At 34.3% G+C, this 25432-nt stretch overlaps 1 protein-coding gene across 1 annotated transcript; it reads right to left on the bottom strand.

Annotated features, from left to right (window-relative positions):
• Window positions 1-1218: 1218 nt before the first annotated feature.
• Window positions 1219-12569, bottom strand: LOC132544866 (uncharacterized). Its single transcript, XM_060208521.1, has 2 exons — window positions 12525-12569; window positions 1219-3483 (listed from the first exon to the last, which is right to left on the bottom strand). Exons 1-2 carry the CDS (start codon window positions 12567-12569, stop codon window positions 1219-1221), a joined length of 2310 nt encoding a protein of 769 aa, XP_060064504.1.
• Between the last annotated feature and the right edge of the window lie 12863 nt (window positions 12570-25432).

The raw sequence follows: 25432 nt of genomic DNA, 5'->3' as shown, positions 1-25432 counted from the left end.
GTGTCTTTTATAGACTCCTCAGGCTAGTCAGAAAAGTCATCAAAAATAGAAAGATAGAAACTTATGTATAAATTCGGAAAAAGTGAAGAATCTTAATCTTTATGGCTTTATCAATTCTATAAATTTTGGTATCGAACAATCTTAAAAGCATGTGTGTTCCTGATTTTTTGTTATTAATAGTTTTGTTTTATCTAAGGCTGAAAGGTTTTAAAAGAAATTTAATCAAATACAAATCATGTACCAAATTATTTTAATTGTAACATCAAAATATAGGTCATTGTAGGACTAGCCCTTGATACGAATCTAGATAAAAGACCAAGGAAATGAATCAGAAAAAACAATGTAAAATGAGATAATAATTTTTATCAGTATCATTATTTTGGAAGCTTAACAACATCAAACGAAAGTGTGTAATTTGAATCATCAACTAGACTTGCGACGTGGCGAACAGATTTACGACAAACTTTGGGGTTAATACTTATACTTACAAAGCTTATATTACCGCCCAGCTGAAACAATTTAACAGGTGGAATGACACTACATATTGACTACATAATGAGTATATTAATTTCTTCTAAAGAATTTCAGATGTTATTTAATTAACAGAAACAAATTGGCGTCAAGCAGCATCGTTGTTGGCATTTATGTTGTTCCGTAGCAGAAATTTGTAGTCTGTGCCAGCATTTTAAAAATCTAACACCATATTCTACCACATAAGATTACCCTGACGAATTTTATAAACTGCAAATTTATTATGATATAAATTAACCTGTATTCGCCGTGCTAATTTCTCGAGAACATTTGCCTACTAATCACACAGCTGATGTATATTCCATTAAGGATGACTTATTACTTCTGCTACTTGTTGAACACGTGGTACTTAGACCGATCTAATCGTATGATCGTCACTATATCAGTACACATCGTATTCAAGAACACATTGATGTGAGTTGTATCCTTTCATTATATCATTTTCGTATGGCAATAAAACCCAGAAAATAATACTTCATATGGATCCCCACAAAAGGAATAACACAATTCTTTAAATATCAGCTGATCAAACTGCTTCGACATTCATACCTTTTTCTTCATGTCATAAGAATCGACATATTTATGAATTTATCGCAATAAAAACATATTGAATATTCATATATGCTTGTATTAACATCTGTGCAGATAGATAATTCAAAAATAAGCATTAAGGACCCTTTTGGTCCATCATGATGGTCTGTAACTCGTGGCGGTGGCATGCATTTGTTTATACACTTTAGAGTGAGGCTTCAGTTTTTTTGGTCCAGCGTAACCTCGTTGAGATTTAGTGTTACTATTCGGGGATAGAACTCGCATCGCATCAGAAAACTGCTGTGAAGATTGAGGTATGAAAGTTTTCCTTTTAGTTAAAACTTTAGAACCACTCATCTTTTCTGACATTTTTCTGTCAGCAGACGACACTTCCCCGAATACAACATTTGATGGGAGAAATTCTGTGAGATCAACATCGTCAGATACAGACACAAAACTCTGATCAGATTCTAAGCTAACAGTTCCATCAGAATCATAATTATCCGTCTCTTTTTGCCAATTGTCCGTGTCATCTTCACGTATTAGGTCGTTTTCTTTGGGTTCGTCGTCATCATCACCTTCCTCTCCTACACTCGCAAGCTTAACAGCGATTTCCATATCAGCATCATTAGGCTCACGACCGAGGTATTCAGCCATGACGGCCTTGACCTTATCAGTATTTGATGTCATCAGCGTTAACTGCTTTTCAAGATTTTCTTTTTCGTTTTTCTTTTTGTGAACATCTGTCTTGATATCTGTGATTTTTCCTTGAACGTCGCCGACAAAATGAATAAAATTTGGACGCAATTCCAGTTCTAAAAGGAAATCTTCCTGAAGTACAGATTTCTGATACTCTAACAAACCTAATTCTATCTGTCTCTTTGTTAATTCCCTATCAAGCTTTTCTGCTCGTTTAGACAATTCCGAATGTTGCAAACTTCCCGGTGGTATGTCTGCGATTTCATCAATTGTTTTCTGTCTTTCATTAAGATACTTTGAGAATTCTTTTTGCGCTGTCTGTAGTTTGCTATCCGCTCGTTCAAAATTAGCATTTAGTTTATCAACTCTATCTTCCCTGGCTTTCAATACTTTCATTTCTTGTGCCAGTTCTGTCATATCATTTTCATGACATTTAAGCAATTCGCTAACATTGGCAATCCTTGTTTTTATTTTCTCCATGTGATTTGCATATATTTTTGTTGTAGCCTCCACGGACTGTCTTTCTTCCTCCTCGGTTGTGTGATCATCTTCTTTTTTCTCCCCCTCTTTAACAGGCTCGACTGTTTCATCATCTGGAGTTCGTGGTAATTTTCGCCGGAGAGGAAGTCGACCTTTATAAATCTTTTCTGCAATTTTGATCCATTCTCGTGCTAAATCGAGTGCTCGGTAGCATTTGATAAAAACATCGGGGACAACTCGGAACACAAGTTCAAACGGAGCACAGTGCAAATAGTGCACTACTTCGTGATGGCTGTCTTGGTCAAAATAATCCAGTTTCTGGTCTCCTTCATCCAACAACCCGGTCCATTTAGTCATCGTTTCCTCTAAATCATGAACAACATTGTGTATCCGTTTCCTGATGTTTTCTGCAGGTGTTTCTGGCTTCTTTACGGTATTTTTTGGAAGACGACTGGAGTTTTTCACTTTCTTATTTTTCCGGAGTCCGGATGACCTTGAAGAATCGGGGGATAAATTTTGTTTTTCATCGTCAGTTGGACTCTGTGTAGTTTGGGACTCTGTTGGTTCATTCGGATCATAAAAGTCTTCGAGAAGAGACCAATAAACGTTATCGTAAAAGTACGTCTTGGACTCGCGCAAGTAAGCCACATCCTTTGCGAACGTTGTGTAGTGCCGCAAGGCAACAATTTGGCGATCAGTTAATTTTCCGCCTCCTGCCTCTTTCGTTTCGAGACTTTTGATAACATCTCGTATTTGCTTTAGAGAAGTGATGTTAACAATTTTAGTGACATGTTCGTTCTTAGTGGGTATTTTCTCAGTCTTCTCCTCGGAGCTATCGTTACTTTTTGCCGACTTCCCGGAAGCTCGATCAGAGCTTTTACTTGAATTATCACTTTTAACACTTTTATTGTCTACATCCTTTGTCGAAGAACTATTGTTTTCTTCGTTATTTTCACTGTCTACATCCTTGTCAACTTCGTCATCATTATTGCCTTCGGTCGTCCCTGTCTCTTCCTCCTCTTTGGCTGCTACAGCGGCCGCTGCCGCAGCTGCCGCCGCTTCCTCTGCGGCCGTTTGAGTCCTCAGCTCCGTCGTCACAATCCTAAGAAGGTCATATACGCGATCCATGGAGAATCTAGATATGGCATGACGTATTAGCTTCTCGAAAGCCGAAAGTTTTCCAGGAAGATCTCCGCGACCAAAATAATCGTCTCCTGGCGGATTCACTACAGCCGGCTGTGTCTGAAAACATAGAGGTCAGTATTTATAACAGTATTCAATAAAAAGCCATTCCAACTTATAAACATGCCAATTACCAGATAATGATATTCAGTATTGTATAAAGTTTCCCAGAGCAATTAAGTCCAATTAAAAATATCCAGCTCTAGCTTGAAGAATTTTCCGCAATGTAAATAAGCTGAAATGTTATTTAGGTTAAAACAACATTTTATATATTTTTCACATACGTTTCTTCAAATTTGGCTTACATATATAGCCAACACCAAAAGTTTACCTTTTCATCGGAAGACATTTGCGCAAAATTACTCCGATATCTACTTAACACATACGTATATATAGAGTTAGGATATAATTAGTCTTACGGTGGTCTACCGAGTGATTGCCTTCAAATCTGATCTGACCATGTGATCGACAGATCTGCAAGATCGAATTACCGGTTCGGCTTTTTTGACGTAGTGCCATGTATTATGGATAAAGTCTAGCGAGCCTTACCTATGACAATATCTACATATCAGATATCCCGTGTGAACTGTGATAATGGTATATAGTCCGTGTGAATCTATACCTGTATGACCCGTGATGATATCGTATTTCTGTGTGATCCCGTTAAGATGAGAAATATATGTCGCGTGCCATTCAGGTTTACATTCCTGCACTGATATTCATTTAAGTTTTCAGTTTGTAAACTTCAACATGTGTCATTTGTCAAAACGAGTAATACAATGTAACAAATAATAAATAAAGCCATTTCTTCTGAAAACATATTAATATTAAGAGAAAAAGAACTATCAATGCTACTCTATTGTTGGAGGCGACTAATGTGGAATTCATGTACAAGATTCATTGCTATCATTATCAATTATTTTTGTGGACTTTGGGGACAATGTAGAAACAGTTTATTCTCGTACACAACGCTTAAGGAAAATATTCTTCCTACTCCCGTCTATATACTCTTGTTTTCAGCGTTAATTTTTCTCATGCTACTATTAATGTTGTCCCATTATAATCATTACAATATATATTCTCCTTTTTATTCATAGCAATGAGGATTTTATGGACAAAGTCATAGACATGTATAGAAACCACTATGCATACCAAAGAGCATCACACACTTCCAACTTCGTATAATTATGACGACCCTTTACTCCCTTATAATCTTAATCAGTCTGTATCTCACGAAACCATTTGCTGTGAGATTATCAGTTTCATCATCTTGCGTCTTAATAAAGTGGACAACTTCTTGAATATCGACTTTATAAACTCCGTAGTTTGGATATGCAAAGCTGTTGCTATCTATAAATGGAAAACTCACGAAAAGAAATTATAATTACATCTTTCATACAGCGCGCTGGAAAGCTCTGTTTATTTCGTTGGAGAAAAAAAATCGATTTAAGCGTTTGATGAAGAAGAGTCGGCCGTGTCCTTGATTTCCATTTCTGTGGGTAAACTCGATGGATATGATCGAGTTTCGAATAAACCTTGTACTGTTCAAGTGCAAAAATCTATAATACACGTTTTTTCCTGACTCCGGGCCAACCATGAATGGCATTTACTATTGTTGATGAATTATTAAAAGACGAATTCTAATACACCATCCGTTAGGTACTCTCCACATAGCTTTAATATTGTCTCTCTTGATAGATATTGACTGTATCGTAACTTTTAATGTGACATTTATCCGGAACACGTCCGTTGAAGTGTATACACAACTTGTTTGATTAGGTGGTGTTTTCACATTAATGCTAATAAACTTGTGGTTGTTGTAAAAGTACATCTATTATTTAAGCTTTGTTCACGAGTAGCAATATATGCGTCACTAATGGCTTTAAATCGCTTTAAATATGTACAATTATTCAGTTTATATCAAATCCTTTATAATTTGTCTTTCATCAACAATAAACTATTGATACATAATCATGTGGTCGTTTGTACCATGTAAATGTACTGGATATACATGTCTCTCCAGGAGTAAACTCTGGAGGGTCAGAATGACAAAAAATACAACCACTCTGACTTAAACCAGTTAAATTCTGTAGATCTTCTAGTTTTCATCAAGTTTCGTATAGATACGGATAGATAATTGGTAGATAAATAAGATAGTAAATGAATTAAGGGGTGCTGAGATGTTATGACTATGTTTTATGTTTGTGGGGGATTTTATATCACGATTCGCCGGATTTTTGTATCGAGTTTTCTGTTTTCTCTGTAAAAAATCGATATGAATGTTTTCGAAAGAGCTATTATCTTCTGCTTCATCAACAACTCACACATTCTCAATGGTAATCTCTATAGTATTTGTTGCAAATCCTGCCACAACAGACGTTGTTTTGTTTAAATCAATTCTATTGCAACCAAATGATCTGGATTAAGGTTATGACCAAAAACAGCAAGAAAATACCAACATGTCAGCATAATCATTATCCGAACTCAAATTCAATAAAACATGGCAAAATATGTACAAAGGGAAAGTTCAAAGATAAGAAGATCAGGTGTTCCTAGAGAGCAAGCGTCGTTTTCTTAAGTCTTTTTTATATGCTAAAAGCATTTGGAGTTTAAGCTGAGACAGCAGAGAAAAAGTAAGGAATATGGTTAGGAACACCAACGGATCTGAAATATGTCTTCAAATGGTTTATTGGAGATTGCGTGTGTGATTTTCCTCATCTTGTGTGCTTAAATATAACACTATTATACATACACATGTAACCTTCTGCTTTTCTGAAGTCCATCCCATCCCGAGATGCCCTTCTATTTTATACTACCTAGCTCTTCAGATAATTATGGCGCATTTGTTCTTTTTTTTATTTGGCTGGATGTCAGTGTTACATGGTGATTTTAGATTTCTGTGTTTTATGGTGAGTTTTATGTTATAATTCAGTGTATTTAGATGTCTATGTTTTATGGTGAGTTTTATGTTATAATTCAGTGTATTTAGATGTCTGTGTTTTATGGTGAGTTTTATGTTATAATTCAGTGTATTTAGATGTCTATGTTTTATGGTGAGTTTTATGTTGTTTCAGTGTATTTGGATGTCTATGTTTTATGGTGAGTTTTATGTTGTTTCAGTGTATTTAGATGTCTGTGTTTTATGGTGAGTTTTATGTTGTTTCAGTGTATTTGGATGTCTATGTTTTATGGTGAGTTTTATGTTATAATTCAGTGTATTTGGATGTCTGTGTTTTATGGTGAGTTTTATGTTGTTTCAGTGTATTTGGATGTCTATGTTTTATAGTGAGTTTTATGTTATAATTCATTGTATTTGGATGTCTGTGTTTTATGGTGAGTTTTATGTTGTTTCAGTGTATTTCGATGTCTGTGTTTTATGGTGAGTTTTATGTTATAATTCAGTGTATTTGGATGTCTGTGTTTTATGGTGAGTTTTATGTTGTAATTCAGTGTATTTGGATGTCTGTGTTTTATGGTGAGTTTTATGTTATAATTCAGTGTATTTCGATGTCTGTGTTTTATGGTGAGTTTTATGTTGTTTCAGTGTATTTAGATGTCTGTGTTTTATGGTGAGTTTTATGTTATAATTCAGTGTATTTGGATGTCTGTGTTTTATGGTGAGTTTTATGTTATAATTCAGTGTATTTGGATGTCTGTGTTTTATGGTGAGTTTTATGTTGTAATTCAGTGTATTTGGATGTCTGTGTTTTATGGTGAGTTTTATGTTGTTTCAGTGTATTTGGATGTCTGTGTTTTATGGTGAGTTTTATGTTGTTTCAGTGTATTTGGATGTCTGTGTTTTATGGTGAGTTTTATGTTATAATTCAGTGTATTTGGATGTCTGTGTTTTATGGTGAGTTTTATGTTGTTTCAGTGTATTTAGATGTCTATGTTTTATGGTGAGTTTTATGTTGTTTCAGTGTATTTAGATGTCTGTGTTTTAAGGTGAGTTTTATGTTGTTTCAGTGTATTTGGATGTCTGTGTTTTATGGTGAGTTTTATGTTGTTTCAGTGTATTTGGATGTCTGTGTTTTATAGTGAGTTTTATGTTGTTTCAGTGTATTTAGATGTCTATGTTTTATGGTGAGTTTTATGTTATAATTCAGTGTATTTAGATGTCTGTGTTTTATGGTGAGTTTTATGTTGTTTCAGTGTATTTGGATGTCTGTGTTTTATGGTGAGTTTTATGTTATAATTCAGTGTATTTAGATGTCTGTGTTTTATGGTGAGTTTTATGTTGTTTCAGTGTATTTGGATGTCTGTGTTTTATGGTGAGTTTTATGTTGTTTCAGTGTATTTGGATGTCTGTGTTTTATGGTGAGTTTTATGTTATAATTCAGTGTATTTGGATGTCTATGTTTTATGGTGAGTTTTATGTTATAATTCAGTGTATTTGGATGTCTATGTTTTATGGTGAGTTTTATGTTATAATTCAGTGTATTTAGATGTCTGTGTTTTATGGTGAGTTTTATGTTGTTTCAGTGTATTTGGATGTCTGTGTTTTATGGTGAGTTTTATGTTATAATTCAGTGTATTTGGATGTCTATGTTTTATGGTGAGTTTTATGTTATAATTCAGTGTATTTGGATGTCTATGTTTTATGGTGAGTTTTATGTTATAATTCAGTGTATTTAGATGTCTGTGTTTTATGGTGAGTTTTATGTTGTTTCAGTGTATTTGGATGTCTGTGTTTTATGGTGAGTTTTATGTTATAATTCAGTGTATTTGGATGTCTATGTTTTATGGTGAGTTTTATGTTATAATTCAGTGTATTTGGATGTCTATGTTTTATGGTGAGTTTTATGTTATAATTCAGTGTATTTAGATGTCTGTGTTTTATGGTGAGTTTTATGTTGTTTCAGTGTATTTGGATGTCTGTGTTTTATAGTGAGTTTTATGTTATAATTCAGTGTATTTGGATGTCTATGTTTTATGGTGAGTTTTATGTTGTTTCAGTGTATTTGGATGTCTGTGTTTTATAGTGAGTTTTATGTTATAATTCAGTGTATTTGGATGTCTGTGTTTTATGGTGAGTTTTATGTTATAATTCAGTGTATTTAGATGTCTGTGTTTTATGGTGAGTTTTATGTTGTTTCAGTGTATTTGGATGTCTGTGTTTTATAGTGAGTTTTATGTTATAATTCAGTGTATTTGGATGTCTATGTTTTATGGTGAGTTTTATGTTATAATTCAGTGTATTTAGATGTCTGTGTTTTATGGTGAGTTTTATGTTGTTTCAGTGTATTTGGATGTCTGTGTTTTATAGTGAGTTTTATGTTATAATTCAGTGTATTTGGATGTCTATGTTTTATGGTGAGTTTTATGTTGTTTCAGTGTATTTGGATGTCTATGTTTTATGGTGAGTTTTATGTTGTTTCAGTGTATTTGGATGTCTATGTTTTATAGTGAGTTTTATGTTATAATTCAGTGTATTTGGATGTCTGTGTTTTATAGTGAGTTTTATGTTATAATTCAGTGTATTTGGATGTCTATGTTTTATGGTGAGTTTTATGTTGTTTCAGTGTATTTGGATGTCTGTGTTTTATAGTGAGTTTTATGTTATAATTCAGTGTATTTAGATGTCTATGTTTTATGGTGAGTTTTATGTTGTTTCAGTGTATTTGGATGTCTGTGTTTTATAGTGAGTTTTATGTTATAATTCAGTGTATTTGGATGTCTATGTTTTATGTTGAGTTTTATGTTGTTTCAGTGTATTTGGATGTCTGTGTTTTATGGTGAGTTTTATGTTATAATTCAGTGTATTTGGATGTCTGTGTTTTATGGTGAGTTTTATGTTGTTTCAGTGTATTTGGATGTCTGTGTTTTATAGTGAGTTTTATGTTATAATTCAGTGTATTTGGATGTCTATGTTTTATGGTGAGTTTTATGTTATAATTCAGTGTATTTAGATGTCTGTGTTTTATGGTGAGTTTTATGTTGTTTCAGTGTATTTGGATGTCTGTGTTTTATAGTGAGTTTTATGTTATAATTCAGTGTATTTGGATGTCTATGTTTTATGGTGAGTTTTATGTTGTTTCAGTGTATTTGGATGTCTATGTTTTATGGTGAGTTTTATGTTGTTTCAGTGTATTTGGATGTCTATGTTTTATAGTGAGTTTTATGTTATAATTCAGTGTATTTGGATGTCTGTGTTTTATAGTGAGTTTTATGTTATAATTCAGTGTATTTGGATGTCTATGTTTTATGGTGAGTTTTATGTTGTTTCAGTGTATTTGGATGTCTGTGTTTTATAGTGAGTTTTATGTTATAATTCAGTGTATTTAGATGTCTATGTTTTATGGTGAGTTTTATGTTGTTTCAGTGTATTTGGATGTCTGTGTTTTATAGTGAGTTTTATGTTATAATTCAGTGTATTTGGATGTCTATGTTTTATGTTGAGTTTTATGTTGTTTCAGTGTATTTGGATGTCTGTGTTTTATGGTGAGTTTTATGTTATAATTCAGTGTATTTGGATGTCTGTGTTTTATGGTGAGTTTTATGTTGTTTCAGTGTATTTGGATGTCTGTGTTTTATAGTGAGTTTTATGTTATAATTCAGTGTATTTAGATGTCTATGTTTTATGGTGAGTTTTATGTTGTTTCAGTGTATTTGGATGTCTGTGTTTTATAGTGAGTTTTATGTTATAATTCAGTGTATTTGGATGTCTGTGTTTTATGGTGAGTTTTATGTTATAATTCAGTGTATTTGGATGTCTATGTTTTATGGTGAGTTTTATGTTGTTTCAGTGTATTTGGATGTCTGTGTTTTATGGTGAGTTTTATGTTGTTTCAGTGTATTTGGATGTCTGTGTTTTATGGTGAGTTTTATGTTGTTTCAGTGTATTTGGATGTCTGTGTTTTATGGTGAGTTTTATGTTGTTTCAGTGTATTTGGATGTCTGTGTTTTATGGTGAGTTTTATGTTGTTTCAGTGTATTTGGATGTCTGTGTTTTATGGTGAGTTTCATGTTGTTTCAGTGTATTTGGATGGCTGTGTTTTAGAGCTATGTTGACTAGGTTTTTCTATATGTTCTGTGTGTTGATGGGTGTTTATAAACTTAACCATAAATAGACTAGAACCATTCTGTAACGCACAGATACAGGAAGTTAAAAAAATGTTTCTAAACATATTCTGAAAATGTTCACACTATCATGTCGGCCAATTATGGTTGTAGCTCTGATGTTCCAAGGTCTAAGATCTATCGGATTTTAAAATTTCAATTAAAAAAATGCATGGTTTCTTTTGTTTATAGTCAAGCCGACAGTGAAGAGTGATCACTGTGTGTCCTGACCTTGTACGCTTTATAAAGAGAAGTTCCTTTTAAAAGTCTACGATGGATTATCACGGGTCTTTTACAGTTATTTAAAGATATTCAACCCTGCATTACAAATACTTCTATACTCGATATGCTTACTGTCAAACCTTGTAATAATTACCGTATTTATCTTAATACCGCAAAGTCTTGTATACACCTATGTTATCTTTACAGGGGAGGGCAGAATGGGAAAGAAGGAGCGAGAACGTTTCGATTACAAATGCAAATCGAGAGAGGTTATGGTTTTCAAAGTAATGTGTACACATTTGTATCAGATATAGATTGCAGTTTAATGATAAGAAAGATCATGCTATTGTCAAAAATGTTTATCTGTTCATACATGTATGTTAAACCTCAGGAACCAACATGTATCTGAGGCTTGTGTATGTGTATGCTTGTTTATATAAACTTTGGCCTATTTGTTTTTTTATGGGGACAAATATCGCTCTATACAGTATAGGTAAAAATGTTGTATGTAAGGACCCAAGTAGAAAACACGGAAAAGTAATTTTCCTTTATCAGTCTATGCCTCCTTGGCGTTTAAAAAAATCCAGCTTTGCTCCTCTGCTGCCTAACGATAAAATGATATTCAGAGGAATCAACATATCATTTCTTCTGATGTCTACACTTTATAACACGACCCCTCTCTAACTAAATGTTGAGAACATTCTAACCAAATTTACAATACACTAGAAACATAATGGCCATCCCATTATAGATACACGTTCATGATATATCATGTGTCAACATACCTTTGTTAAGTGATTAAACAATATGTTTATAGGAAACGAAATGGAATTTAGATTATTTTCACAAAGGTTTTAGTAATGGGCCACTACGAAAACACAAACGTGTCTTGTCTGTTGGTTTTTTTCATTTGAGAACATTGCTTACTTGTTATCACTTTAGATTTACACTGATGTTATTTTGTCTGAGGAACAGTGCTTTCCAAACTGTACACGCGTGTTGCGTTGTTTGCTTGCGTCAAAATTTGATTGACATAACAACACAATAATCACCTCTACAAACATGGCAATACATTTATGTGTGAATGTCGATTCGTTCATTTTTGGCCCACACTGCCACTGTAGACAATGGAATACTTACACACATTAAAGACGTTTATACCAGATTATGTCTAAAAATATATTTCACTTACGTGGTTTGTTCTTAATTCATTGGCACGTGATCAAAAGTGAAGCATATTTATGATACCTATACGATACGCTTACAAACAGGATCATGGTTCTAACCTCAATTAAATCATAATTGAATATAGCTGTGTTTTAAATATGATGCATGTTTGCTTGATTGAAATGCATGTTCGCTTGATTGAACATTGAATATGCATTTTATAAGTCATCAATGCAAAAACATGATAAAATCTGCTTCGTTATTATTGTTATTGTTTTGTGATTTCTTTATTCATTTTTATTTTAACTAAAGGATCAAAACCTTAAAAAATAGGATGATAAACAATTACGACAATATGAACACTTTTTTTCATGAAAAAATCAATTGAACCATGTCGCTTACGTGCGTATAAACCAGGTCATATGGCAATTAACTAATAAAGATACATGGGTACAATAGTCAGAACACGTGCTTAACGAAAACAATAATATATATAAATATGTCAAGATGAAGATATCGAGGAAATGTAAACAATGGGCGATCGTAAGATTGTAAGTCATAGCGGTCTTATCCTATTATTTGAGAATACGACACTAGTTTATCGTTCTATGGTCATATAATTGTTATAAGTACATTTATTAAATAATACATACCTTTATTATCTTTTCTATATCGCTGGATACATCGTTCGTCAGCATCTTTACTAGTTCTGATCAGGCTTCAATCAAAATATAAGTTCCCCTGAAGTTGTCCTTAGTTTTGCGTTTCAATTTGCATTCAGTTGTTAATGGGATAAACAGCTGTTTGTAACGAGGCTGTATTCCGGGCTATATGAGTTGAGAATAATAACATTTTAACGTATGTCCCTGTCTACAGTGGGGTGAACTCCTGCTGTCCGTCATTCTTATTTATCCATATCTCTGAACCGTAGATCTGTTTGTAATCCTGTTTCCTTTGGCCATCGAATGAACCTATAAATGATATATGTCTGAATACAATACAACACGAGTGTTATGGCGATGAAAATATCGACAGAATGTCAATTGTAACATTATTTACAATGTACAAACCATTGTGAACAGGACAACGTTTTCAGACGGTTAGGCCTTGACATTAGTAGGACACGTACCGGTAAATATACAAGGCGTTAGTATAGATATATAATACAGTATATTTACACACAGAATTAATTCCATAGTAGAGATTTAATTTTCTGGTGTGACGGTTATTCATTCCGTTGAGGTGATCACGAGTTTTAGGTCACGCTTGATTGAACATTTGATTGGACTTTTGTCGTGTTGTGAACAGTGGTGCATTCAGCAATACTTACGTGATTAACTCTTTATAGTGCACATGTATAGATATAAATAGATCGTTATTTAGTGATTGTGATATTATCTATGCAATTTCCACGTAACAATTATCAGAATTATTCCACCATCATAGATAAAGAAGTACCTATATTATATCATGTATACTTAATACTTGAAAAAGTTACTTCCAACGGAAGCTATACTGTATGTCAAAATTAAGTATCTACTTATGCTCGTGTAATGTGAAATGACGCATTTGTTATGATGTAAATTCCAATTTGACGTTGGTAATTATTGTAAAAGCATACACATGATAAATATCTAAAAGCAATCAATTTTTGTTTTCATTTTTAGAGTTTTGTTTAACGAAACATCGGTACCGTATCTAATCTGCCTGGTGTTTACCGCTTCGTGTGAAATCATTTCCGCACTTCCGTACATAATCAGGGCATACCTTACTGCAGTAACAAACTCACTCCTTACTTATCTAGTCATTCCATGTCCCCCTGTTAAAGGATCTATCTATAGTTTTCTCTTTCGTTTCGCTATTACGAAATATCACGACAAAAGAAATTGAAGTAAATGCATTCAGAATAAAATATATATCAAGAACATTTTTGAATAGATTGAACAAAAGAGATACATGTGAATGGCACCTCCAGATAATAGATATTGTCTACCAACATAAAAATTTCAAAAGAAATCGAAGTACATGTGTACTCTACATTATCATGTTAAGCTGAATCCAATTTTACATTTAAATATCCTTGTCGACATTTTTTTTCAAAACATTAACGATCGATTTCTTAATGAAAGAGACACAGATATCGTTTATTATCACCTAATTATGCATACATATGTTATTGGATGATCACACTGTAACATAATCGATTGTATTGTGATCTGTATATCTACCATAGTTATTAAACTTACCATCAATTAGTGACTTTATATTACAGATCACTGATCCGGAACACTCTTACATGGTGGGTCGTCAGGATAGGTCTTTTCTGTTACTGTGTATTACCACCATCAGCGCATAACTCGGACGGTGGAAGGGTCTGCAATCTTTGCCTAGGTAAGCAGTCTGGTTTACAAAGTGTAACAAGATCTCAAGAACATGTTTAACATCCCAGGTTGTCACAAGAAACCATTTCAATAGAAAGGTATACACTTGTTATCGGGTACCGTGTGTAGGCCTACATCAGTCGACACAGAGTCAATATATACTTTTATTCTCAGGTCTATAGAGAGCAGTGTTCTAACCTAACGACATACCCACGTGGTACCTCAGTAACAGGTATACACAGTAGGTAAATGCCTGAACAGTTTACAGACGATAGATGCTTTTTATCATTGGTGTTACTTTTTGTGCCAAATGGAGAATTTTACAAACCTTCAAGTTACCCTGACACATTGTTTTGACTTGTTAAAGTATGCTGATGAGAAAATTTAAACGGTTGTAATTTCTTGAAAACTCTGGACATTGTGTAGTGCTTTAGCAAACAAAATGTGTTTACAATAAAAGCTTAGTTGATATTTAACATTTATGCTTAATAGTACAGACTATATCAACAGACTGTTAAAACAAGATCAAAATTTCCATCGGTTTCTCTCCCTAATTAGAGGTGAAATATTAGAATTCCAATGTAGGAGCAAAGATCAAAGCTTGCTAAATAAATTACGATTTTAAATGGTCTATTGAATGCTTAAGTTCAATACTGGGTAACAAGCTTGTCATTGTTTGATATTTACATGATTCATTTTACCATAGTTCAAGGTAAGGTAAAAGGCGTGATTCGTTATTATTTACAAACCACTATATACAGGAATGGTATTACGTACCACTATATACAGGAATGGTAAGTATATTACGTACCACTATATACAGGAATGGTAAGTATTTTACGTACCACTATATACAGGAATGGTAAGTATATTACGTACCACTATATACAGGAATGGTAATAGTAAGTATTTTACAAACCACTATATACAGGAACGATTAGTATTTTACATACCACTATATACAGGAATGGTATTACGTACCACTATATACAGGAATGGTAAGTATATAACATACCACTATATACAGGAATGGTAAGTATATTACGTACCACTATATACAGGAATGGTAAGTATATTACGTACCACTATATACAGGAATGGTAAGTATATAACATACCACTATATACAGGAATGGTATTACGTACCACTATATACAGGAATGGTAAGTATATTACGTACCACTATATACAGGAATGGTAAGTATATTACGTACCACTATATACAGGAATGGTAAGTATATTACGTACCACTATATACAGGAATGGTAAGTATATTACGTACCACTATATACAGGAATGGTAAGTATATTACGTACCACTATATACAGGAATGGTAAGTATATTACATACCACTATATACAGGAATTGTATTACGTACCACTATATACAGGAATGGTAAGTATATTACGTACCACTATATACAGGAATATTTTCGACGGCATTAGTTTTTGAAAGATGGAATATAACCTTCAAATATACCTTGAAATTATCTCTTAGAAAGAATATCACTGTCTGTTTCACGACTTTCGATAAAAATTGTTTTATCTTTGTTACTTCAAAGATTCTTTTTTCATTAAATATGGTAAGTTTATTGAGAATAGGTTTATTCTCAATCAAATTACCACATTTAATTTTTAAAAAATCGTAGTCATATCCACAAACCATGTGGGTAAAACTACAAGATTTTGGTAAAACTAAAAATATTTGAACCATCTAAAAATATTATCCTTTACAGTACGTGAATGAAACAGTCGGTGTGATTATAAACCCATATAACACATACCATATTCATTTTATGTACATTTTATATTTATCAATGGGAGAGTATTGTTAGGTTCAACACAGACTGAAATCTCAGACTCGATCAGTCCGTGTCAGGTGGACAGATACTATCCTACTAGTTCGACTAAGGTTTAGCCTTGATAATGGGTGTGTAGAACGGGCAACAATGTCGGACTATCCACGATTTGTTAGACAGAAACAATACCGAGCTGGAATAAGAATCTAATGGGTAACATTATTGGCGGTAATCGATGACTTATCACCTATCTAGCGATCTGATGTGGGTTGGAATGATCTAACACGTTAACAACGTATTGTAGACAGACTTTGTCTCGGTTAAGTCTTTTGGAATAATCATTATATATTCTATGTTTAGTTTTATTGGAGGGGTGTGGTTTAATCTATATACACAGTGTGTGCAGCAGATTTAAACATTCAACTATATCATCTGAAAACACATTTTAGTAATTTTTTTTATCAAAATTATTACACTGTCTGACCACGATGATATGGCAAGTATATATAAGATACGTAAACCACCCGTTTGTAGTCAGTGTCAAAGACATACAAGGAAATGCACACATGACAACAAGATCTTTATTCAAACTAGATTTGATGAAACTAAGAGAAGAACAGTCAAAGAAAGATTAACATGAAGGCCCCTAAGTAGTACAAGAGGAAAAGACCAGGATTTCCCGAAGGGTTAACGTTTTCTGCTTCATAAAAAATATCGAACAGTTGTATTGACGTTTTCACACGAGACAACTTCCCATGACTCCAAGGTGTAAATCTATTTACCACAATTGAAATGATGATTCTAAATTACAAACAAAAGAAACATTATACCTTTTTAAGGATCTTTATATAAGTAACAATATCTACTTTTAGGTAGGAGTGCAATTGTAAAAGGGTACTAGCACTGTTTAATTTTTGATGGTATATAGTCATTTTGTAAGCATAGGCATTTGTTATCATTTGACATCAGTACAAGTTATTTGCTCGGACAGTTTTATAATGGTATTTATTGATAAAGGGAGGTAAGTCGTGATGTTTTGATACAATAATAACAAAAAGGAAAAACGCTGTCCGTGGAGTGTATCTTAGAACAAGATAGATAACACTATTTCGGTAACTGAAATCTCAGAATAGTTTAATAAGTTTTGCTACTCTATTGTCAGCACAGCAGATCAAATTACCTATTGAACCTCATCGGTAATTCTCACGCGAAATAATAAATCCGAAGAAACGTGAAGCAAGATTAGTATACATGTTTGTATTTCTATACGCTACACAAATACAGGCATGTATCTAGGACTTAAACATGAAACTTAAATAGGTTTTCTTCACATGGTACTCAGCAAAAGAGGAGGAGTCATTAAACTGTATCACGATTATCATCTTTTTATATACAAACAAATAAATCGACCAATAACTGTTAATTCGGTTGTAACATTGTAGTTAGAAAACTCTGAAAATATCCACTAAAAAGTAGCAACAGTAATTATCGGTACACTTATCCACCTACTTTGTTCACTCATGCTTTCCCTCTGTAATCCAAGATCAAGGTTTATAATCATGGCATTTAATTACTTTCTTAATTCAATACAAGATGATACAAATATATATATATAATTTTAATTCAAACTCGAAATCGGTAAAATAAACTCAAAAGGTTATGATGAAAAAAAGTTGCAGAAAAGGTAATTAATTTGGCGAACTAAATATTCTAGAGCTTTGCCGCTGTTTTCAATTAGCGCATCCAACATGATTGTTATACAAACTACAGATAAAACGTAAATTAGTACAATATTTTAGCGAAATACTTTCAGCGCGAAAAGTGCTAAAATAAGAACAGCGCTAAAATATGTATGTTTTCAATATAAACAAGGTGTTCCAGAAGGTTAAGTGAATTCAGCTACACAACCGAAATATATATCTAGGCCAAACAAAGCAAAACCATTTTATCAAATATAGATTAGATATGGCGAAATGAGAAAACAGTTAGAAAACTAAGGCTGTAGTCAGGCCTAGGTTAATTATGATTATAGTGTCAGACATTCTTTTTTGTCTTCGTCGTTCATTACATAGATTCGCCTCTTGCGAACTTCGATATTCGTTTGCATTTCACTCATGTACCAAGATGTCGATCTATATGAGATCCTTATTCCATTCACATTTCCTTCGTTATAAGGAACACTACAAATCTGGTACAGTCGACCTTCGTTATCTCGAACTCGTATAACTCAAGCTATATTTAATTCGAAGTATTTCATCGGTCCAGAACCACACTAAATATTCGAACTCGCATAAATTGAATAACACAAAAAGATACCACGGTTCCGCCGACTTCGAGATAATGAGGTTTACCTCAGGTGTTTGTAAACCTCATTATATTTTTTGACCAAACAAGTATAAATAGAACGTTGATAAGAGACAAAACTAACATCAGACTTCTTATCCTACTGTTAGCTATTTCAAACGTGTGTGTGTGTGTGTGTGTGTGTGTGTGTGTGTGAAAATTCCATTAGGTAATAAAGATAAACAGTAAGTATTACAAGTTTTACAAGATATAAGAATGTTATTACCTATAAACAGATGGACTGAAAAAGCCTCATTTCATCCCATTTGTTATTGCACCAATATCAACCAAGATTCCAAAATGTTAGAAATTTGGAAGTCACATTCAACCACGAAAAAAAAAAGAAAAAATTCTGTGGTGTGAATTTATGTAAGTTTAAAGAAAAATATAATGTAGATACATGTGGTCAAATAGATAGATACAACAAGATATTTAGATTGGTATGTCTGCCGTACGTTAGGTGTTAATAGGATATCGGTGTTTCAGCATCAGACATTGATATATCGATCAATTCATAGGAAAAGTGATTCAGGAATCATACATCCCTCTTTGTTGATTCAGGTATCATACATCCCTCTTTGTTGATTCAGGTATCATACATCCCTCTTTGTTGATTCAGGAATCATACATCCCTCTTTGTTGATTCAGGTTTTATACATCCCTCTGTTGATTCAGGTATCATACATCCCTGTTGATTCGTAAATCAATTGTTTTTCTTTGCCACTTGTGCGTTGTTGGACTTGTTGTCACTGACTTCATCGTCCCTCGTTTCTCTGACGTCATCACTTATTTTTGTACGTTCAATCAACGTACCTAAGTTTTCCATCAAACCTTGCAGAGCCCCGGTCCTAGCATCTAATAGCATTTGTAACTTTTTCCTTTCGTTTTCGCTTATTTCTAATTCCTTCGTCTTCAAATCCAACTGTTTCTGAAGGATTTCTTGGTCCCGTTTACTTGTTTCCAGTGCTTTGTCTTTTTCTGCCAATTCTTTCGTCAGGCGTAGACATTTTGTAGAAAGTTGTGTTACATGATCATTCAATCGTTTTATTTCTTTTTCCATATTTCCGATATCTGTTTTCTGTTTCTCCATTTCAGCTTCTTTTCTTTTCAATTCCCCGTGTAGAATGCTGTATTGTTCCTGGTTGGCTTTGCTGATCCGTTGCTCAGCTTCATTGATCTTTCGAGTGAACATTCGCTCCAGTTCTTCAATTTGCTTACGCGTGTCTGTTTGTTCCGCTTTAGTTGTATTCTATAAAATAGATATATATAGCCTCGTAAATGAGTATTCTTTGCGAGGAAAGTGTCGAGACATGTTTCTTAAAATCTCATGTGATCATGAATTTGAAACTTTTTTATTATATAACATATTTTACAGTAAGAATATTCACAAATCAAACGGTAGCATTCATTTTCTTGTGCCATCTTCAATTCATGACGTCTGGACATCAAAATTTACATCGGACAGGCGCAACCAATGAAAAATACGGAGAGATAGCGTCAACAATATTTCTTTGACGAACTCATTAGATCACAGCCTACCGATTTTTGTGATAAAGTTCTTTATAACATTGGTGTATCTACATATATACCTCTATAACAGCATCTATACATAACTATGAAACAAGCCTGAAGAAAAAAAAGCAGTAAACGACGTACAGTCAAACCTTTCTTATAGACCACCTTTACACAAGGGCCGCCTGTCTATAAAGGCCACCTTCATACAAAAGCCACCTGTCTATAAAAAACATCTTTAGGCAAAGGTCACCTGTCTATAAAGGTCATATTCGTACAAAAAGGTCACCTGTCTATAAAGACCACTTTCATACAAAAGGCCACCTGTTTGTAAAGACCACCTTCATACAAAGGTCACCTGTTTGTAAAGGCCACCTTCATACAAAGGTCACCTGTCTATTAAGACCACTTTCATACAATAGGCCACCTGTCTATAAAGACCACTTCCATATAAAAGGTCACCTGTCTCTAAAGGCCACCTTCATACTAAGGTCACCTGTCTATTAAGACCACTTTCATACAAAAGGCCACCCGTCTATAAATGCCTCCTTCATACAAAATACCACCTGTCTATAAAGACCACTTTCATACAAAAGGCCATCTGTCTATAAATGCCACCTTCATACAAAAGGCCACCTGTCTATAAAGACCACTTTCAGACAAAAGACCTTTTCCGTGAGTGGGTCTTGTATGTTATTTTGGAAGATCCTGACACGAAACTCCAGGAAAATATCACCAGAAATTCCTCCCGTCTCACAATTCCATACATATTTTCATACATTTAGCTAGTTGCCCTTTCACTACGTTTTTCACACAATTCAACTAAATTGTGAGTGACCGGATATGACAGTGTACAGAGAGGGAACATCATATGTTGTGTTACAGTGGAAATATCCAAGAATACATTGATTCTACTTCTAAACTACACAGAACGCTGTAGGACTATAATAAAAACAAACGAGTTTCCCTCCAACAGAATAGGCTAATTTTCGTGGGCAGGTGTTATAGATAATACTGGTTATCAATATATTTGGGATAATAATATAGTGATGCAATTTTATATACACATGGACTATATAAATTCATATCCCACAAGTGTTCAAATAGTTTACAAAGAGACGTTTGACTCTATTACATGTAATAAAAGTAAAATATACTTACATTTGTATTGACAACATTCCCTCCAATCAGAACGGTTGTAGCTGTAACAAATTAGTAAGAGAATACAACAGAGCTTTTTATTGGCTAGTTTACCTATCATACTTATATTTCTTTCATTACAGTTTGACCTACAAGCAACAAGAACCGCCGGTGAATTTGATGTAACTTGGTTTGTGTATGTGGTTTTTGAATTATATGTATATAGCTTATCTTAGTAGAGATTAAAGATAATGTTGTGATATACTTGTCAATAAACAGATAACAAAGCAATTTTATGTTATTTTCGTTTCTCATGAAAATAGCAAAAACTGATGACGTTACACATGGAAATGATGTAGTTTCGGAAAATTCATCCCTTGTCTGAACTTATCTTTAATGGACATTGTAAACATATAAGACAACATTTACAGTGTTAGAAAGTTCAGCATTTAGTCAAATTTTCAAAAAACAATGCTTATATGTCAACTACTGACTGATAAGTTTACAACACCGCGGTTCGAGGTTGGTGAAGATTATTGGCAACTTCAGTAATCGTTATGAATTTCCTTGTGGAAAGTGAAGAATGACGTGTATCATAATACTTACTCATATCCTTAGTTCATTATATACAAAATTTGAGATAATTTTGTTAACGTTTAATCATCAATGTATCATATACAAACCTTGAAGTGGCTTTGTATTATTTTTCTTCAGCGTTCTTGAATTGCACGACATGATGACTGATTCTCCGCCTCGATTAACAATAAGGACTAGTAATATACCTTCTGTTTACAACCAGGAAGGTATCGATGACTACATAATCCCCGGATCAGTAAACATTTTCCCAAACTAAAGATCAAACAGTGGATTTCCAGGGTGAGAGGTTATCTCTAGACTGTCAGTAAATTATATGTATATATATATATATATTTGCTAGCTGATTAATCACGTTTTTGCACAGTACTGGGTCACGTGTTCAAACGTCTTAACATTCTATTGTAACATTTGCACGATCACTATTTTCGATTGCGTGTACACTACTCTTTATTGCATGCTTGATGTGGTATTTAACCAAACCTTTATCAAAGTCTCTGTCTGTAACTACTATCAAATTACAGTTACAGTTATACTCTAAGATCTAATGAGCTTTTGGCCAATGCTAAACAACCGCTCATGAAAAAACAAGTATCTCTTCTAAAATAAGTTTGCTTTATATCCCCGTACAATTAAGAAAATATCATGGTGGCGGTCATAAGGTAATATCTCCCAATAAGATCATGGTGGCTGTCATAAGGAATATGTCCCAATAGATCATGGTGGCGGTCATAAGGAATATGTCCCAATAGATCATGGTGGCTGTCATAAGGAATATGTCCCAATAGATCATGGTGGCGGTCATAAGGAATATGTCCCAATATATCATGGTGGCGGTCATAAGGTAATATGTCCCAATAGATCATGGTGGCGGTCATAAGGAATATGTCCCAATAGATCCTGGTGGCGGTCATAAGGCATATGTCCCAATAGATCATGGTGGTGGTTATAAAGACTATGTCCCAATAAGATCATGGCGGTGGTTATAAAGACTATGTCCCAATAGATCATAGTGGCTGTCATAAGGTAATATGTCCCAATAGATCATGGTGGCGGTCATAAGGAATGTGTCCCAATAGATCATGGTGGCTGTAATAAGGAATATGTCCCAATAGATCATGGTGGCGGTCATAAGGAATATGTCCTAATAAGATCATGGTGGCTGTCATAAGGAATATGTCCCAATAAGATCATGGTGGCTGTCATAAGGAATATGTCCCAATAGATCATGGTGGCGGTCATAAGGTAATATGTCACAATAGATCCTGGTGGCGGTTATAAAGACTATGTCCCAATAGATCATGGTGGCGGTCATAAGGAATATGTCCCAATAGATCATGGTGGCTGTCATAAGGAATATGTCCCAATAAGGTCATGGTGGCTGTCATAAGGAATATGTCCCGATAGATCATGGTGGTGGTCATAAGGTAATATGTCCCAATAGATCATGGTGGTGGTTATAAAGACTATGTCCCAATAAGATCATGGTGGTGGTTATAAAGACTATGTCCCAATAGATCATGGTGGCGGTCATAAGGAATATGTCCCAATAAGATCATGGTGGCTGTCATAAGGAATATGTCCCAATAGATCATGGTGGCTGTCATAAGGTAATATGTCACAATAGATCCTGATGGAGGTTATAAAGACTATGTCCCAAAAGATCATGGTAGCGGTTATAAAGACTATGTCCCAATAGATCATGGTGGCGGTCATAAGGAATATGTCCCAATAGATCATGGTGGCTGTCATAAGGAATATGTCCCAATAGATCATGGTGGCGGTCATAAGGTAATATGTCCCAATAGATCATGGTGGTGGTTATAAAGACTATGTCCCAATAAGATCATGGCGGTGGTTATAAAGACTATGTCCCAATAGATCATGGTGGCGGTCATAAGGTAATATGTCCCAATAGAATTTGGTCACTCTCTTAAGGAATATGTCCCAATAAGATCATGGTGGTTGTCATAAGGAATATGTCCCAATAGATCATGGTGGCTGTAATAAGGAATATGTCCCAATAGATCATGGTGGCTGTCATACGGAATATGACCCAATAAGATCATGGTGGCTGTCATAAGGTAATATGTCCTAATAAGATCATGGTGGCGGTCATAAGGAATATGTCCCAATAGATCATGGTGGCTGTCATAAGGTAATATGTCCTAATAAGATCATGGTGGCGGTCATAAGGAATATGTCCCAATAGATCATGGTGGCGGTCAAAAGGTAATATGTCCCAATAAATCATGGTGGTGGTTATAAAGACTATGTCCCAATAAGATCATGGTGGTGGTTATAAAGACTATGTCCCAATAGATCATGGTGGCTGTCATAAGGTAATATGTCCCAATAGATCATGGTGGCTGTCATAAGGAATATGTCCCAATAGATCATGGTGGCTGTCATAAGGTAATATGTCCCAATAGATCATGGTGGCTGTCATAAGGAATATGTCCCAATAAGATCATGGTAGCGGTTATAAGGAATATGTCCCATTAGATCATGGTGGCGGTCATAAGGAATATGTCCTAATAAGATCATGGTGGCGGTCATAAGGAATGTGTTCCAATAGATCATGGTGGCGGTCATAAAGACTATGTCCCAATAGATCATGGTGGCTGTCATAAGGAATATGTCCCAATAGATCATGGTGGCGGTCATAAGGTAATATGTCCCAATAGATCATGGTGGCTGTCATAAGGTAATATGTCCCAATAAGATCATGGTGGCTGTCATAAGGAATATGTCCCAATAGATCATGGTGGCGGTCATAAGGTAATATGTCCCAATAAGATCATGGTGGCTGTCATAAGGAATATGTCCCAATAGTTCATGGTGGCGGTCATAAGGAATATGTCCCGATAGATCATGGTGGTGGTCATAAGGAATATGTCCCAATAGATCATGGTGGCGGTCATAAGGAATATGTCCCAATAGATCATGGTGGTTTTCATAAAGAATATGTCATAATAAGATCATGGTGGCTGTCATAAGGTAATATCAATAGATCATGGTGGCGGTCCATCGATGGTCTTCACCAACCTGCATGGATCTATCAGATTCCTTTGTGGTAAGTTAATCTGTCAGCTGTCATCATCTTTTACGAAAACTAAGGTGCTGGGAACATGTGAAATCTTGGTAAGATAGATCATGGAAAACTGATCATGAAAAATAAATCTCGGAAAAAAACTATATCATGTAAAAACAGGATCCACTATATTGAAAAAATCAACGCTAAGTTCGTAACGCAGTAAATTACATAGATCGAACGTAATCTACTTTTGTGTGTTTTCATCACGAAGATTGTAAATCTGGTGGACGACTTCCTGGTAAAGATAGGTTATAATGAACACCAATATCAGATATAACGATCCAATCAGATTGTTTTACCTTTTCTGAGGTGATATTTATCAGACGTGAATAGGACAGTTGTCCCAAATGTCAATGAAATCATCTACTTGACGGAAGGACGATTTAATAAAATACGCTTAAAACCCCAGTGTAGTTAATACCATATGGTCTAAAACTATAAGCGGTTTATACTTTGTAAATGAAGATCAATTCCATGCAATGACATGTTCCTGAAATGAGAAACGGGGCAGTCGCAGGCTATAGAGACGCAACTAATAAACACAAGAATACTTTTAAAATGTTCGCCGACCCAGAAATCGCACAAGAAAATTAAGACATCTCAGTAAAATCGTATGGGAATCACAAAACGTACCCAGAATCTCCCGTAAAACCTTAATCTTAAGTTTATGTTTGTGGATATCAATCGGTAGACGTGG

The sequence above is a fragment of the Ylistrum balloti genome, unplaced genomic scaffold, assembly GCF_031769215.1.
Source record: "Ylistrum balloti isolate Yb309-2 unplaced genomic scaffold, AGI_CSIRO_Ybal_v1 Utg369592, whole genome shotgun sequence".
Lineage (NCBI taxonomy): Eukaryota > Metazoa > Mollusca > Bivalvia > Pectinida > Pectinidae > Ylistrum > Ylistrum balloti.
The sequence above is the reverse complement of the archived record's forward strand: the minus strand, read 5'-3'. Positions and strand labels throughout refer to the sequence as shown.